At 33.8% G+C, this 17,979-nt stretch overlaps 2 protein-coding genes across 4 annotated transcripts in view; both read left to right on the forward strand.

The window, feature by feature from the left end:
* LOC145306209 (uncharacterized) overlaps positions 1 to 13,178 on the forward strand; it is a 324,616-nt gene extending 311,438 nt beyond the window's left edge. The window contains exons 9-27 of one of the 3 annotated variants that reach the window (XM_080148236.1): positions 1,104 to 1,271; positions 1,621 to 1,709; positions 2,111 to 2,171; positions 3,187 to 3,405; positions 3,753 to 3,984; positions 4,202 to 4,427; positions 4,718 to 5,164; positions 5,527 to 5,582; positions 5,867 to 5,956; positions 6,354 to 6,365; positions 6,606 to 6,665; positions 7,682 to 7,813; positions 8,146 to 8,210; positions 8,618 to 8,708; positions 9,090 to 9,226; positions 9,563 to 9,655; positions 10,014 to 10,111; positions 10,444 to 10,583; positions 12,838 to 13,178. In XM_080148236.1, the coding sequence (XP_080004362.1) occupies positions 1,104 to 1,271; positions 1,621 to 1,709; positions 2,111 to 2,171; positions 3,187 to 3,405; positions 3,753 to 3,984; positions 4,202 to 4,427; positions 4,718 to 5,164; positions 5,527 to 5,582; positions 5,867 to 5,956; positions 6,354 to 6,365; positions 6,606 to 6,665; positions 7,682 to 7,813; positions 8,146 to 8,210; positions 8,618 to 8,708; positions 9,090 to 9,226; positions 9,563 to 9,655; positions 10,014 to 10,059 (2,224 nt within the window). In that variant the 3' untranslated portion in view covers positions 10,060 to 10,111; positions 10,444 to 10,583; positions 12,838 to 13,178. Of the gene's footprint in view, positions 1 to 1,103; positions 1,272 to 1,620; positions 1,710 to 2,110; positions 2,172 to 3,186; positions 3,406 to 3,752; positions 3,985 to 4,201; positions 4,428 to 4,717; positions 5,165 to 5,526; positions 5,583 to 5,866; positions 5,957 to 6,353; positions 6,366 to 6,605; positions 6,666 to 7,033; positions 7,094 to 7,681; positions 7,814 to 8,145; positions 8,211 to 8,617; positions 8,709 to 9,089; positions 9,227 to 9,562; positions 9,656 to 10,013; positions 10,584 to 12,837 lie in introns of all 3 variants that reach the window. The other 2 variants (XM_080148226.1, XM_080148244.1) reach the window with 2 other exon arrangements.
* The window catches only part of LOC145306236 (rho guanine nucleotide exchange factor 7-like), a 71,268-nt gene continuing 66,464 nt past the window's right edge, over positions 13,176 to 17,979 (forward strand). The window contains exons 1-4 of the mRNA XM_080148292.1: positions 13,176 to 13,281; positions 14,718 to 14,790; positions 17,026 to 17,112; positions 17,703 to 17,835. Coding sequence (XP_080004418.1) covers positions 13,222 to 13,281; positions 14,718 to 14,790; positions 17,026 to 17,112; positions 17,703 to 17,835 — 353 coding nt within the window. The 5' untranslated portion in view covers positions 13,176 to 13,221. The remainder of the gene's footprint in view (positions 13,282 to 14,717; positions 14,791 to 17,025; positions 17,113 to 17,702; positions 17,836 to 17,979) is intronic.

Genomic DNA, 17,979 nt, shown 5'->3' on the forward strand with positions numbered 1-17,979 from the left:
TTTATCCTAAGTCTTAAAACCGCTGACGACCAGACATTCAATTGTATAGCTATTTGTAAATGGGAGTCAAAAATTTATTGAATCAGAACTATGGCTTCATGGTGCTCCCTGGAAATGCCTTGAGGAGCTGAGTCAGGAACTTTTGTCCGTTTCAAAAAATCTCGTTCCTAGCCTGAGAAAATCTAAAAAACCTCTACAATTTGGACAATTCTCAATAAACCTTAAAAATTTTTGGTTTTTTAGTGATTTCTAAGGCTAGGAACGAGATATATTGAAACGGACAAAAGTTCCTGATTTAGCTCCTCAAGGCCTTTCCAGGGAGCACCATGAAGCCATAGTTCTGATTCAAAAAAATTTTTGAATGTCGTCTTTGCATACTAATAAGTAATGAATTATATTTTTAAGTGGTCGTGTTCTAAAACTCAATTTTTTAAAATTCTTTTTCGGTCAGAAATGTTTTTAAGGTTAATTTTATCTGTTGCATATCCCCGCTTTGTCTAATTCCGATATGAACCCACCCTAGTGAGTAGGGGGAAGAAAAGAAGCCTGAAACCATCCCAAGGTTAAATCTAAAAATGAAATAGCCTAAAAAAAACCATTACGAAACCTATGTGTGTCCTCATTTGACTTCAGTTAAACGTTGAGGAACCCTAGGGCACGTCCATTTTAATTTAATATTTTCCTCTTTTACCCAAGGATAAAAGATTTAGTAACATCCAAAAGACAATTTAAAGAGTTAATTAGGTATTTGTTCAATGTTGTCACTGACTAATTATCTTTTGCTTCGATGTATCTGTAATATTGGGGGAAAATGTTGATAAAGCTTAGAAAGTCCATAAATTCTTATTTTTATTATTTTATGGTTGTAAAAAATATCATAATTTAGAGTATTAATAATAGTGCTCAAACTCATGTAGATCTTTTTAACAATAATATAGGAGATTTTATTAATGCTTTTTGTAACACTTTTGTGAACTTTCCTTGAATAATTTTTTCTCATTTATTAAAAGCTGTTTAAATACTTAATACCAAAGAATACTAATGTAGCCGCATTTAAGCTGTCTACTTTGAAATTGTTGAGAATATAAATAAGATGAAATTATAGCACCCACAGTCCAACCAATAAAGCAAGAGAACTCTCGTAGCAGAAGTAGATCACCACCGGAGAGAAAGGAAAGAAGGAAATCAGGGGAGAGAGATAAGAAAAGAGACTCGTCCCCGCTACCCCAGAGAACTGGGTCAGGAAGAAGGGATGGTACTCCTCCACCAAGGTATACATTTTTTGATTTTGTTTAAAAAAGAAACAAATGATAGTAATTTAAATGAAATCGCTCTTCTCTTCAGTTAGCGGGTTTGTATATTTAGAGCTTGAGTGTTGTGTAGTTCTTCTAGAGAAACCGTATACTGCGCAGCGCGTAGATACTGTTTATGTTTTGTAAATATTGTTAACTCGAGTATTTTTGAAAACCTAGTAACAGTTGCTGCGTTAAAATCATGTATAATTACTATGCTCTAATCCTGTGAGGTACACAGATTCAAATTTATTTAGAATTAGAGAAGCAGTTTTGTGCTCGTATAGGAACTTTGGGGGAAACCGCCTACATTTCTTAACTATTGCAGGACTGGTTCGGGGCGTAGAGATGGTTCTCATCCTCCACGTCCTGGATCTGGAAGGAGAGGAGAACTTACATCACCCCCACCAAGAACAGGTAAAACATTAATTGTATGAGGGAATAAATGTAGAATGCCGAGATCACCCTAAATTGGACTCATAGAAACACTGCACAGTGAAGGATCATTCCAGCCATATTATTTGTTAGATAGTGTATACATTTTATCCTTATATGTCATATTCAAACAGCGTAATTTCTTAGGTTAAACCCTTGTCACTCATAGAAATAGTTTAGAAATTTCATCGCTTGAATTTTGGGATAAAATATCTAAATAAAAAAAACACAAATGTATTCACCGGATAGAAATCATCTTTAAGTTGGATGGATTATTATCCCTGATTGAACATTTAGTGTACCTAATAGATCATGAATGTAATAGAATAGAACCAACTCAGTTCTTTCTGATTTTAAAATTAAAAAATTATGCTATTTTTCAGGTTCTGGCAGGAGGGGAGAGATATCACCTGCAAGAACAGGTTCCAGCAGAGACAAACACAGGTATTAATTGTATTACAAATATTCACCAAATATAAAGAAAATAGGGTATCTATCCAGGGAGGGAGGGAACATTGGGCTATTTAGTACACTAGTCCCCAAAGTTATAAGAACATTTTCTTATCGTTGGCCTAACAACTTTAGGGACTTGCATTCAATTTTGATGGTTCAGGTTTAATAGGTTGAGTGTCCAAACATTCAACGACTAATTGTAATCTAGAAGTAGGGGTAATTCTATTCATCATTGGGGATGTACATCAATTTATCGGCCATTGTCTTATCCCTTTAGATCCATGGTATCTGTCTGTCTCCTTCTTGTGTGAAGACGAATATGTTTGGTATACGCACTTGAATTACTAGTGAAATTAGTGATGGGAATCCGGATCCGGAATCCGAATCCGGAATCCGGAATCCGCCCTATTTTCGGCCAATTTTGGAATCCGAATCCGGATCCGGAATCCGTTTTTTTATAGCGGATTCCGGATTCTAAATTTGTAGGCTAAATTTAATTTAAATAGGTTAGAAAATACCAAGCACATTTTTAGGACATACGTAGCACTTAAATTTTTATCTACATAACAAATTTTAATAATTACTAATGTGATGTAAATGTTTTAGTTATGCTGGAAGTCAACACTTTAAACAAATCAAGGCTTCAACCAAGTAACATAGTGATAAATTAACGATAAAAGCTATCCCTCTGTGACGGACGGCCTTTTAAAATACTGCTAGAATCCGGAATCCGAATCCGGAATCCGCCAAAAATAAGAATCCGGAATCCGTAAGAATCCATCACTTTTTTTGACGGATTCCTTCAGAATCCGGAATCCGAATCCGGCCCAAAAATTCGACGGATTCCCATCCCTAAGTGAAATAAAACTTTCTTTTATCATACTTATTACTTAACCTAAAATTGAAATCTCAAAACACTTTTATTTTCTTTCATATATTAATTACAGCTTTCGCCATTTTAATATGTTTTACGTTTAAACGTCTAAAATTAATTTTTTTTTTTTAGAAATAGTCGTGACAGAAGCAGTTCTCCTCTAAGAAAGCAGGATAAGACAGACCGTCGCAAATCTCCACATGGTAAAAAATCACCCATCAAACGTGAACGTTCTATCAAGCGAGAAAAATCTCCCGTTGGCAGAAATCGGTCAAAGGATAGGACGTCAGCCCCGAGGGATCGTTCACCAGCCGGCAAAAAACGGTCCAGGGACCGTTCTCCGGGTCAAGGGTTAGTATGTTTCTATTTGAAAAGAGCAGCTACTCTTTACTAAGATTTGTTCTTTAGTTCTAACCATCCATGAGTGATGATAAAAAATTAATTAATTCTTCATCTTAGCTACTTTTGTAATCTTGTTAATGCTGAGTTACTTTGGACAAAATTGTCTATCTTTAAAAACCATTAAAATATCCATCAATAAAACGGTATTAAGTATCTAAGAATTAAATATTATTTTTTGTAGTTAAGGTATGTATTTAGTAAGTTTAACAAAAAGAAAAGATTCATAAGATATAGGTACCGAGTTTAATTGATGTAGGGGGTTGCCCTCTCAAATCTGACACCCTTTTTTATTATAGCAAAGACAAGCAAGGTGGATCCAGAGACCGCCGGGATCTGAACACCCGTGACCGAGACCACCGGGGAGGTGGTAAGGATGACCGCGACCATAGGGGATCGGTCAAAGACGATCGTGACCATCGTGGCGGCAAAGATGATCGTGACCATAGAGGTGGCAAGGATGATCTACGTCGTGGAGCGGATGAGGATAGAAGAAGGGATGATGATAAAAATTCTAGATCAAGTCACAAGGTTTGATTTTTTGTTTCTTAAAACCGTTTGAATTCTTTTGAGATACCCTTCTCTAAAATATTTGAAAAAGAGTTGATCGCAATTCCATCGGAAAGCTAAAAGTATTATAGAATGCCAACACACAAAGAGAGATTTTAACTACGAGTATTAAAACAAGGTACCTATTTCTTATTATTCAATCATATTAACAAAGTATCTAACTAATTCTTTTTTTTAGGACGACAGAGACAGACGAGATGACAAACGTCATGACAGAGATTCCGACCTCAGGGGTAACTCTGCCAGGCGTGGAGTGGAGGATAGAAAGGGGAGAGACGATGATACTGGGGGCAGACGGGGGGAGGAGAGGAAAAATCGAGGGGATGAGGAGAAGGGACGTGATAGAGGGGGGAAGGAGAAGGAGTTCAGCCCTGATGATAGAAGAATAAGGGGGGCTAGCAGAGGTAAGTTATGAATTAGAATTACCATTCTCTGTCCTATCGGAATACAGTCATTTATTTGTCGATTAGGTTATATTGCTCTTTTAAGCTATATCGTTAATTAATTTTTAATTTTACATACTTGGTTTTGAATTGGGCGTTTTAGGAGTTTTATTTTTTGTACCTATAATCGTTTATATAAATCGTTTTCCTAAAACTGCCTAGGTATTCCTTTTGTATATAAATCAATAAGTATTCAACATTTAGAATGGGAAAGTCATTTTTAAAAAATTTAGGAACTTTTATTACTCTAGGCAAACCAGGTAAAGGTAGCGAGGAGCGTGTTAGCGCGCAGGAACGTCTCGGAACACGTCGCGGAGCACGTGACTGGGATGATCGAGATGAGGGTGGCGACAGCCGCGACATTGACAGTCGCCGCCAGTCATGGGCCCGTGGGGGTGGGGATAGCCCGCGACGATTGGTCGGTGGTGGCAGGGGAAGAGCAAAGATTCGGCGGGGAAGTGACCGACGAAGTGGCGGCGAACGTGGAATAGAAAGAAATGATGATGTAAATGGATGGAAGCGGGAGGGAAGGCCGACAGCCCGGGGTAAACGAAAGCCCAGTGGACCAATTGGAGGCAGGGAAAGTGCTGGCGGCGGAAAGAAGGATCTGTTTAGACCCCGGTCCCGTCAGAAGTCTGGGGAGAAGTTGAGTAGGGATCTCAGGGATAACTTGAATGCCATGGAGGATGATAACTCAGGTAACATTAAGATTATGCAATTTCATATATTCAAGGGTAAATGTAAGCAGAAATTATATAATTAAAGTTATATAGGGAGGGGACATTAGACTTCATGTATTACCAAGTTTTCTTTTTCTTTGGCTTTTAATTATTGTTTCTAAATTATTAGTGTGAAGTGTCCCAACTTTACAACCAATAGTTTTAATTTATGGAAGTATATCATCATTAGGATGTTTAATAATTTTTCTCCATTGTCTTGTCCCTTAAGATGCCTGGTAACAACTGTGAAATATTTAAGTTTGGTTAAATAAGTTAAATTGGTGGATATTATATTTTTCTAGTAAAGTTTTTATGATTTTTTTTATTAAACTTTTTTTTAGGGGATGAAAAGGACAAGGGTAGCCCAATGAGGGAAGGCTCGGAAGATAAAATTCAGGTATTAATTTTTTAAAATTTTTTAAAATAGCTTAAAACAGCATACAACGTAAATCTAAGAATAAAATAGCCTAAAACCTTGGGACCCATGTTAACCTAGGAACCCTAAAATGGAGTACTCAATCGGTTATTAAAATCTTTATCTACAGACAAAATAATAAAAAATATTAAGTCGCTTTTTTCTTTAGACGCTCCTTTTCTATACCTAAAAAATCATTGCTTATTTTTACCATTTCTCCAATGTAGTTTTCTAATCATGTTTATATACATGAATATATTGGTCAGATAAAGCAAGAGAGTCCTGGTGAGGGAAAAGAGAAAATTGCTGAAGACTTTAGTGATTTCGGAGAGAGTGATGATGAGATTTTAAATCAGGTCAGTGACTAACATTTATTATAAGCGATGCCACTCTATAAATCTGTGTGTTAATAGTTTAGTAAATGGATTTTGATATATAATATACGTGGATATTATGACAGGTGAAAAATTGTCGTCAATTTAGTTTGCTTACATGGAACTTCCGTATTGGTCAGTTTGCTCATCCAGTTGGAGGGGAGTGGTTGGGATAAAAGGGAGCATCCTTCCCCCATATTCTTTTTTTGTGTGAGGGGGAGTTGATTTTTTTCTATTAGGATGGTGGTGGTTTCCTCCCCCAAAATAGTTATAAACCTTACCAGGACCTACGAGAAGCTACCCTGTAAAGGAGAACGATATCGGTTCATCGGTACAGACAGACATCGTTTTTCGTTATAATAACGAAAATGTAATTAAGGAGGAAGACGAAGTAAGTGAAAGAACAGGATCCAGGCAGAGCAACCAATCACAGACAGATAAAGATGATAAGGTAAGTGATAGAACAGGATCCAGGCAGAGCAACCAATCACAGGCAGATAAGGTTGATAAGGTAAGTGATGGGACAGGATCCAGGCAGAGCAACCAATCACAGGCAGATAAGGTTGATAAGGTAAGTGATGGGACAGGATCCAGACAGAGCAACCAATCACAGGCAGATAAGGATGATAAGGTAAGTGATAGAACAGGATCCAGACAGAGCAACCAATCACAGGCAGATAAAGATGATAAGGTAAGTGATAGAACAGGATCCAGACAGAGCAACCAATCACAGGCAGATAAAGATGATAAGGTAAGTGATAGAACAGGATCCAGACAGAGCAACCAATCACAGGCAGATAAAGATGATAAGGTAAGTGATAGAACAGGATCCAGACAGAGCAACCAATCACAGGCAGATAAAGATGATAAGGTAAGTGATAGAACAGGATCCAGGCAAAGCAACCAATCTCAGGCAGATAAGGATGATAATGTAGGTAAGTGATAGAACAGGATCCAGGCAGAGCAACCAATCACAGGCAGATAAAGATGATAAGGTAAGTGATAGAACAGGATCCAGGCAAAGCAACCAATCTCAGGCAGATAAGGATGATAATGTAGGTAAGTGATAGAACAGGATCCAGGCAGAGCAACCAATCTCAGGCAGATAAAGATGATAAGGTAAGTGATAGGACAGGATCCAGGCAGATAAGGATGATAAGGTAAGTGATAGAACAGGATCCAGACAGAGCAACAAATCTCAGTGAGAAAAGGATGATAAGGCAAGTAATAGAACAGGATCCAGGCAGAGCATCCAATCACAGAAAAGGATGATAAGGTATTTGTTAATGATATTTCCACTATGTTTTTATTATTCAATAGACACAAAGAATTTGAATAATATTGATGATTTTAATGCTTGGACATTTGACAATGACATTTAACTACAATTGACTTGATATTGAATTTACAAGTATGTTAAATTGAAGAAAAAAAGGTCCTATCGATCAACATCCCCCATCCCCCCTTCTATATATTAAAAAAATTACCTAGCCCTTATTTTCATTCTATTTCAAGAGTTAAGTTGGGGGAGGGGGGTAAAGACGTCCAAGTTATTTTTTGTGGGGGTTAAAAACCCCTTAACCCCCCCCCCCCTTAAACGTCTGGGGCGGGGGGGGGGGGTTCTAGTTCTGTTCTGTTCTTGCCTAGGCACAATTAGGGAAACCACCAAATTTTGTGTTAAATGAATATTTAACTTGTTATGTTAAGGATGTTCTTGGTCAGCTTGGGGAGGGTGGTGATGAAGATAAGATTGATGGCGATGGTCCGGAGATTGGCAGAGAGAATGAAAAGATTGCTGATCTTCTAGGAGTTGACTGGAGCCAACTTATGGAGCAACAGGTATTCAGATTTTTTTTGTACAATTTTCATACTTGAAAAAATATCACTTGTAAGTTTTTTTCTGTAAAAAATGTTTTTTAGTTTTGAAAATACCATTATTTATTATTTGTAGTGAAGCTACTTTATAATTCAAAATTTCCGTCTGTATGTCTGAAAAATTTATTATGTCTGATTTTCAAAGATATTTATATCTACACCAAAATTAATTTATAGTTTTCCTAGGTATGTCTTTATACTTTTAGATAAAGAGTCATGTCTCTTGATTGGTGAATTAAATTGGCTTTGCTAAGACGATTCCACTGATTTATAAATTTGAAATATTGATATTTAAGGACACCCGTACAAGTGTACAAACTGGAGTGGCTAGAAGAAACTGGACGGCTCCGCAAATTTTTAGGTAACCTAGTCTCATTAAATAAAGTATACTAGATAGGATGTCTTGTAACTAAGTCAAGCAGCTTAATTATAAAGTGCCTAATCATCCCAGAAGTCAATGTGAAAAAATCTAGTAAATGTTAAATAGAAGAAAAAAACATTTTGATACTTTCCCACATGTGTCCGGTTAGTCACTGATAACCATTCCCTATGCGCAACCCCTTCGGGGGGCCCTATCCCTTCGGGACTACCCAGTACCAAATATAACTTTACCTAACTTGATGTGATGTAATTAACAAACAAAGGAAAAACTCCTCTTCCCATTTGTTTTAATTATTTCAAAATATATTATAGCTTAAGGATGTACCTAAATTGTATGAAAACGGGAACACTTTTCTAAGATATAAAATAAATTCTGTTTTATTTTAGACGCATTGGGTTATCTAAAAGATACCTCGGCGAAGAAACTTGCAACAAAATTTTGGATCAAATCAACAAAGATTTACCAGAAGACGAAAAGGTAAACAATATTTTTAGATTTATATTGGTGGCGTCGTGGCTCAATGGTAATACACTGAGCTAAGGTGATGATAGTCCGAGTTCAAATCATATCCATATGTTGACTTAATTTGGGACATATGCCATACTCGGAAAGGGTGAGGTAATAATGAGAAGCTCTAATGAGTTAGCGGGTCAAGTCCTGATGTGCTTCAACTTGGAGCCTGAGCCGACCCTAGTGATGATACAAAATTCACAATGCAAAAGTCGACAAAGATGGATTTAAATGAACTGTCCTCCAGTTAAAAAAGATATTTAAATTAAATCTTAAAAGTAAAAAGAGTAAATAGGTACCTACTAAGGTAGGTACATAAACAAACATGAACACGAAAATTGTTTGTAGGTGAAACTGTTGGATCCTGTACCTGGTATTCATGTTGAGAAGCAGATGTTGCTTGAAGAGGACCAGGCTCTGAACCTGGCGTCTGTCTGCAGCAAGCCACTGGCCTTGTCGGCAGCAATGGATATGCGCATGCGCAGGTACGCTATACTAGGATTCCCAAACTTTAGTTACTCATCCGTCCTTTTTAGATTAAATTCTTTCTTATTTCAATAAAGATGATAAACAAATGCATACGGCACATTGTATGTAATTCCGACGCGACGGAACGTGCAAAAAAATAAAGTCTCTAGATACGTTATCCATTTTGCAATTTGTATGCATACACGAAATTCAAATGTAGTTAATACCTATACTTTATTACTCATTCTTGCCTTTTTCATCCAAATTATTGTAAGCTTATCCCTCTTTTCTTTGGTAGGAAGTTATAACTTGAAATGATAGGAAGTTATAACTTGAAATGATTTTTAATTTAGGCATCTGAATGGAATAATGTATCCTGACCATGGGCCAACACCACCCTCCATGCCACGGGCTAATGAGAAGGTTAAGAATGAAGTTATGGCAAGGTATAAATATTTAGATTTTTCTGTTTGATATTCAGTTGAATTAGTTAAAACACACTTTAGAAATTCATATCATTGTGTATATTTTATGAATAAACTAGCATCTACGCCCCCTAGAGGCCTCTAGTGGCACATGAAGAAAGGGGTGTTCTGGCCCTCCACTTTTACTTTTAATAAATTGGGGAGAATAATTTTTCTGGTGTCAATTTTCATGGGTGTGTAGTAGAACAACCCAGAACTAATGTAAATATTAGAACCATTTCGTTTCGGTGATTAAATTAGCGAGATTCTCTGGTACACACAGACAGACTTACATCCTGTTACCTTTACATAAGGATTAAATACATTTACTTTTTTTCAGGATAAGAGCGGTAAGACAGAAACAATCTCTAGTAGTTACAGTTTGAACTATAGATTAATAATGACCAAGTATATACTTACTAAGTAAAAGATTGAAGGGTAGGATTTGTTGACAAAAATTTTCTATCAGTTATTTCACAATCTTAAAATCTTTTCATTCATTTTTACCATTAAATTTTGTTGTTTGCCATCACTTTTTTTATATCCACAATGTACATCATGCATACTGAGCCTTGGTGGCTGTGCCCCTAGCATATGCAACTTTAATGATTTGATAATTTTAAAGTAATTATGATATCCATTAAGATCTGCACACTTTAAGATTTGATTAATTCTTAAGGGCTTTAAAAAAAAGCTTAATTTTAGGAGTTAGAAATATTGGTGGCAAAATGATTATTCTTTAAATGCAACATTCCTCAAATCCTTTTTAGCAACTTACAATATTAATTTTTGTTATTTAAATAATTTAAAATGTGATAGCTAAAATGCTCTTTTTATTGTTGAACCTTGTTGCTTTGTATTATTTCTTCTTAAAAGTGCTGTTGGACAAAATAATCACAAAACTTTGTAGGTATTTTTAATATTTTGTTTTTGCATGAAAACAATTATTTTTTTCTGTGAAGGTTAACAAGTTTAATCTTTTTTATTGTTCAGGGATAAAGGAATTTTAAAAATTAAATTTTCAATAAAATATGTAAGAACAATTAATCTTTTCCCTAATTTATTTAACTTCTTTTCACAAACTACAAAATATGAAGTTTTGCTTTAATACACTAGACAAGGTTAATTAATGTATTATCTTGCAGTCACCTATCCCTTAGTATATGTATGTCTTTAACACTTGCCCTTTCTATTTCCCCACTTTCTTGAAATATTATCCCTGTGTAAAATTCCCTTTTACACAGATGTCATTTCGTTTTCGAATCACTTGTTTATTCCCCTACTTATCCTTAACTACATCTTAATCAAGGATAGGAAAATAGATGAAAAATTAATCTTTTCAAAAATGCCTTCATAGTTTATACTTATTGGGGGATGTAAGGGATGTAGTTTTTTTCTCTGCTTGTCCTTAACTATGACTTCATTTGCGTTATAGCCTCCTAATCTTTTATCATGAAATGATTTAAATTACTTTTTAAATACAAAACGATTGGAAAATATCTTTAAATTTATATATGCGATGTTAAATTTCAACAATTTTTTTTGGAAATTGTATGTTTTTCTGGAAAATTTTAGAGAGAAAAATTCTTTAGAATGCAAATTTTTGTTTTAAAGTGTTTTCTAGAGCTTTGATAGATTTAGTATTACAGTAAGGATTTAGCATTAGCTTGATTAGTAATCTGATGTTACACTACAAAATCTAAATGGCTTCAGAAACCGACTAAATCTGATAGCAGTCAACACTTTCACTGCATTTAAATTTATGGAATCTACACTTTCTCTCAACACACCCATACAAACATCTTACATTGGACAAATTTAAACCTGGAAAAGGAATAACATAAGAGTTAACATTTTAATCATTGATCTAAAGGGATAAAACAATGGCTAATAAATTTATGTACATCCCCAATGATGATATTCAAAGTTATCTTTTCTGTAGATTACATCAAGTGGTTAAAACGTTTAAACACTAAACTTAATGAACCAACCAATCAAAATTTATTAAAGTTTGTTGACTTAACGAATAATAAAACGTTATTATAGAACTTTGGGGACTAGAGTAAAAATAGCCCTATGTCCCCTTTCTTACTGATTTTAATAGCTTTTTCATTGAACTAAAAACAGTTTAATATCTTTTAAAACCTGAACTAAGAAAAATCTCGAGTTAATAATTTCTTGAATTCAAAATAAACTTAAATAACATTATATTTTATCTTAATAAGGTACCTATGTTAGCTCTTTAAATTCATTTTTAAAGATATAAAATAAAAAACGTGAATTTAAATAAATCAAAATATTATGTAAGGTTCTTATAAGAGTAGAGAGATGACTATTTAGTAACATATTTTCTGAAATCTATGTGAAATTACCATTTGAAAAAAATCCTTTTTTTGACAATTTCTGGAAATTGAAAAATCAGTAGTTTTTGCTGCGCTATTTTTTTTTTATCAAACAGTTGTCCTTGTGTTGTGATTGCTATAAACAAAATAATATTTGTTATGTAAAATTATTAAGTTTAATAATTCTAAAGGAAATATTTCGGATTAGATGCACTTAATTATGATTTAAACATCCTCTTTAGTAGCGGATCTACTATATTGATTTTGTCACATGTCACTGTTCACATGTAAGTCCGTAGTTTCGTCTGTTTGGTATACAGTTACAGACTAGACACTGCAAAGAGCAGCCCTTGTGTTGTTCGATCATTTGATGTTTTGCAAACTTTACTATTATACGGCATAAGATTGTTCAATTTTCTTACTTTAGCAGACTAACCCTTTATCAGTATTACAGTTTTCTGTTCTTTTATAATTAAAGCATTGTACGCCGAATTGTTGCTGCGCTTCTTTTCATAATCCTCCTTGTTCTGCAAAGAGTTAGGAAATATAATGCATTCCTCACTACTTCAATCATATTTTGGCTTGCTGCCAACTCCTGGGGGGCGGGGTACACCCTGTCTCATATTATTATTTACTTTTATGTTCTCATCACTAACATAGAAAGTTGTTTGCTATTGGTGGAAAGCCTACATCTGGAAAGATTGACCAATAAGGGGTTAGACTGAATAGTTCTATGTTAACATGGAAAAGTTTTTGAAATTGTCTGCTTTAGAAGCGCGCATAGTTTGTTCATTATCATACCTTAAGAGTCAGACTTTTCAGTTATTTATGTGTCAAGCTGTGTTCAACATAGATTTGTGATTATGCATTGTCCTTGTTAGTAAACTTGAATTAAAACAAATAATTTTTTTTTTTTTAAGAATAGGTATTACTTTTTTTATAGAATATTACTTATCTAAAATAAATTAATTGAATAGGTATCTAACGTTTTTCGATAAAATCCTCATATTTGTTAATTTTATTATATTATTAATATTTCTTATAAATTGTGATTATTTATATATCAATAATAGATAAACTGTATGAAAATCGAATGAATCCATGAATAATACAATTAAATAACAACCCAAATATTGTAGAAAACTCAGATTATTTATTTTCAGGTGATAATAATGTTTTAAAGTGACAAAGTGAAATAATTGTAAGATGGCAGATTCTATAAAAGTGAGAGCCATATTTAAGTTCAAAGGGACAAATAACGATGAGGTATAATATTAAACTATTATTTATTACCAAGGGTATATTTGTTCTAAAGTAGTGTAGCAATAACAATCAATCAACTAAATAAATATATATGTATGCATAAATGGATGTCATTTAATTAAATTGAGAATAAAGACAAGCTGTAAGTGAGTAAGGGATATTGGTTTATTACACTAGTCCCCAAATTTTTATAATAATGTAATCTTATTCATTGGCTTAACAACTTTGTGGAACTTTTATTGAATATTGATTGGTTTGTTCATTAAGTTGAGTATCCAAACGTTTCAACCACCAATTGTAATCTACTGAAAGGGTAATTTTGTCTTTCATCATTGGAGATGGTCATCAAGTCATCGGTCATTGTCTTAACCCTTTAAATCCCTGCAAGTTGTAAAGATATTCTTTTTTGGAAAACTTTTGGCTGGCATGTTAGGTACCTACTCTAAATAAATCACAGGCAATAGATCTAATTCCAATAATGTTTTTCCCAGGGTTGTCATTTTGGGCGGGCGCTTTTGGGCGGGCAGTTTTGGGCGGGCGGTTTTGGGCCGCCCAATATAAGGTCCTTCTGGGCAGTTTTGGGCCCCTTCTTTTAGGGGTAAAGAAAAAGGGGAGGGGGTTAAAAAAGAGGGGGGGCGGGCCTATTTTTTGTGTGATATCCTTATACTAAAGTAACAGGATGTGTGTCTGTTTGTTTGTTTGTCTGTGTGTTTGTACCGAAGGATCTCGCTAACCGCTGAACCGATCGGGTTCTCCTTAACAGGGTAGCTTCTTATAGGTTCTGGGAAGGTTTATAACTATTTTGGGGGAGGATACCACCACCCTCCTAAGAGAAATCGCCCCTAGAAAAAAATTACACTCCCCCCAAAACTTTTTTAAAATTTTTTTAAAACTAAAAATAAAAATGGGGGGGAGGCAACCCACCCCCCCCCCAAAAAAAAAAAAAAAAAATTATTTCCCCCCCCCCCCAATTTTTTTTTACTTTTGGATTATCAAATTTGACTCTCCCCTCCTCAAGTGCCTCTAGAGCTAACTGCTGAACCGATATGGTTCTTCTTTCCAGTGGAGCCTTTATAGGTCCTGAGATGGTTTTAGGCTATTTTATTTCTAATAATAAGTCTAGGTATGGTTTTAGGCTATTTTATATCCTTTTTATATGCTTTTTACGACATTTGCCCAAAAAGGGTGCCCAAAACCACTTTTGGGCGCCCTAAACCCGCCTAAAACCCTTTTGGGCAATTGGGCCGCCCAATATCAAAAAAAGTGCCCAATTCGACAACCCTGGTTTTTCCCGAATGCAACATTATACAACTGCAGTCGAGTTGCTTTACGAATTGGTAGGGGAGGCAGTTACAATTTCCGAGGCCTATTGTAGTGTAGTATCTACTTGAATTCCTTTAGATTTTCGTACAGAAGCTAAATTATATTTTACTTTTTAGTTGAAATTCAAGAAAGGAGATATTATAACAATAACACAGAAAGAGGATGGTGGCTGGTGGGAAGGCACGTTAGGTAAGTTGTAGATAATTTGCGCATCCTATCCCATATAATAGGGTTGGTTGTCTGTTGGATGTTACTTAACCGTATATCCTATAGTGGGCGTTAGCGTAATGCATCCCCAAGTGTATGATGCACTGTGCACGCAGTTCTATGGATAATCTCATAGCAACTACAAGCTAAGAATGATGTTGATAAAATGAAAAGTAAACTGTAATACAGAAATATTATAGAAAACTCTGTGGACAGTCGTGTTATGGATATTAGAATATAGACTGTTCAGATACTGTAGAATCTATAATTCTTTTTTTTATTGCAATCACTAAAGAGATTGTCTAAAAACTTATTTTTAGAAAAAATAAGTAAAGAATCACTATAAGAAGTACTTCCTAGTACATTAAACTTTTAAAGTTAAAATTAATGTATTTCTTGTGAATTTTAATTAAAATACTTTAATCTTATTTATACCTGACTATTCTGGGAACTTTTTTTCTAAGCGTTCTTTTTGACATTTGATATTCTTGTGTAGGAATTTTTGTCCAAGCAAAGCTAATCTACAATTATTGGATCTAAATGTTTTATTTAATTTTAGGCTATTTTTTTTGTGTTAAAACTTGTATGTTAGTTGTTCAAATATATATTAAATTATAATAGTCGAATGTCTCGAAAGGTAATTACACCATAATAAGTATTTTGCATTGAATACATCTTGCTACAGGTTAACAGTGATTTTAAGCAGGATGAGAGGGGATATTGTGATGTTTATTACACTAGTCCCCAAAGTTTTATAATAACGTTTTCATCTTTGGGGACTGTTATAAAATTTTAATTGGTGGGTTTATTAAGTTGAGTGTCCAAATGTATTAACCACTAATTGTAATCTACAGATGGAGTAATTTTTGGGATGTACATTAATTTATCGGCTACTGTCTTGTCGCTATAGATCCCTGGGTTTACCATATAAATTTTTATTTGTCGATGATATGCTGTTTATGTAAGTAGATGTTGTCGTTCTTGTTTATTTTTTACCGGATTACTTAAGATTTTACTTGATAACAAAAAAGGGAAAGTAACTTGTATTTCAATTTCTACAAAAAAAAATACCTAACATTTTTAGGGGTACTATACTCAAATATTTTTTACTAATTAGAATTAATGTCCCCTTAAAAAAAGCCTTTTAAATACAAATGTCAAATGCATGTGTAATTAAAATATATAGGTATATATTTACATATGTATAGGCACCCTGAAATATTTCCTAATAATAAAGAATAATCTTTGTTTTCTTTGAGTAAACATTTTTTGTCTCATAGTGTCTTGGAATTCAGGCTTTCTTATGAAGCGTAGTTATTCTATAATTGTAAATTTCTAAGACATAGTGATATAAGGATGGAAGTTTCTAATAAATGGAAATAGAATAATTTTATTTCAAAGATCAAAGAATTTTGCTTAGGTATTATTTTATTATTCAATGATATGATATAAACAGTAAAATTTACTTAAAATATTAGTAGTTGCAGTAGCCATTTTCAGTTTACAACTAACTTTAAATTTGATGCAGGATTTATTATTCTTTTAATTTTCATTACAAAACGAAAAGATAAAGCAAATATGAAATATATACAGTTTGCAAAAAGATATATTGCCTTTCACAAAGTTGCAAAATATGCTTATTTATGATTTCTACTTTCAAAACAGAGATTTCTGACCTATGCGAAAGCATTTTTGTCTCTACTATATAATATTTCTTACAATTGAATTTTTTGGATTTAGTCTAAAGAATTTGAGACATTTGCATTCCAAAAATCAGTTGTCTCTAGTGGCAGTCAAAGTGGAAAGAGTTGTCAGAGTTCAAATAGTATAAAATGTTAGTTACCTATATTTTGATGTTTTCACAATAGTCTACAAATTTTGTCATATATCATATTGTCTGTAAGCTTTATTTATTTTTTGTGTTATATTACTAGTTGCATCGCCCCTAGCCTCTAAGGGAGGACAAGATAGTTCAGGAAAAAAAGTATAAGACCATCCCAAGACACTTGTAAGCAATCCCAGAAAAGTAAAACTAATTAGGACCAGCATTTTCTGAGATCTTAAGCTTTCAGACAAAAAAAAATACTTTATATAATAGCATATGTATATATTAAAAGTTGTCCTCTTTTGTCAAATGCATTTTTATTTCTAGAACATATAAAATCGAAGTCATTATTAAATTACCAAATTAAAATTAAAGTATATTATTTATTTTAGATGGTAAAACCGGATGGTTTCCCTCAAACTACGTGGAAGAAATATCAGATAAATCTAAAGTTGATGCTACTGAGAAAGAAATTCCAGGTATTCTTTTCAATATGTTAATAGTTATTTGGAGCAACGTATTTCCGAGGATATAAAAATTGAAAACAGATTAAAAACAGTTTTGTTAAACCCCGAGAAGCCGAAGCCCTTGCGCGAACAAAACTGGTTTGAATATTATGATTGTACATTTTTATATTCGTAGAAAACTGGATGTAATACGATATGATTCATGATTTTTCAGTATGGCTTAGAACCGGTTTTAATCCAACAGATTAATCGGTTTTGAAGCTTTACTTGAAAAAACCTTCTAATTATATAATAGCAAAGTTACTTAACAACTGTAAGTTTATGTATGTGTTTGTTTGTCATTACATCTGCCAGTGAACTGAGATAATTTTATAAATATTATGCCTTTTCAATCAGGTTTCTTAATATTATATTGTACTCCCAAGAGAAATCGCCAAAAATCAAATAAATATGAAGCAACGCCCAACGGATATTTTTGGTAAATAGCTGATCTTAACTAACTTTGATCGAAAAGAACATTTTACGTGTCCCTGGAGGCCTCTAGGGGTGTAACCGCTAGTCTCTTGTTATGGTATTAAAAGATTTTTTTTTTACTCTTTTAGAGGATGTATTGGTGAAGAATATCGACTACAGACAACAAGTGATCCGAGATTTGTTGGAGAAGGAACAGGAATTTGTTTCTGACCTCAGAAGTCTTTTCAATGAATTCCTACAACCTCTACATCATGCAGACATGTAAGTACAGTTTTAGATTATCGTAGCTTCTCTATAGTTTTTCATATCAACATTCGGGTATAGCCTCTTTCATGTCTCTTAATACTTGCGTTTTACAATAGGTACTGTATTAAAATCATACATATTAATGTAAATTAGACTTAA

This window comes from Acartia tonsa, chromosome 2 (assembly GCF_053477335.1).
Source record: "Acartia tonsa isolate MP-2025a chromosome 2, ASM5347733v1, whole genome shotgun sequence".
Taxonomy (NCBI): Eukaryota; Metazoa; Arthropoda; class Copepoda; order Calanoida; family Acartiidae; genus Acartia; species Acartia tonsa.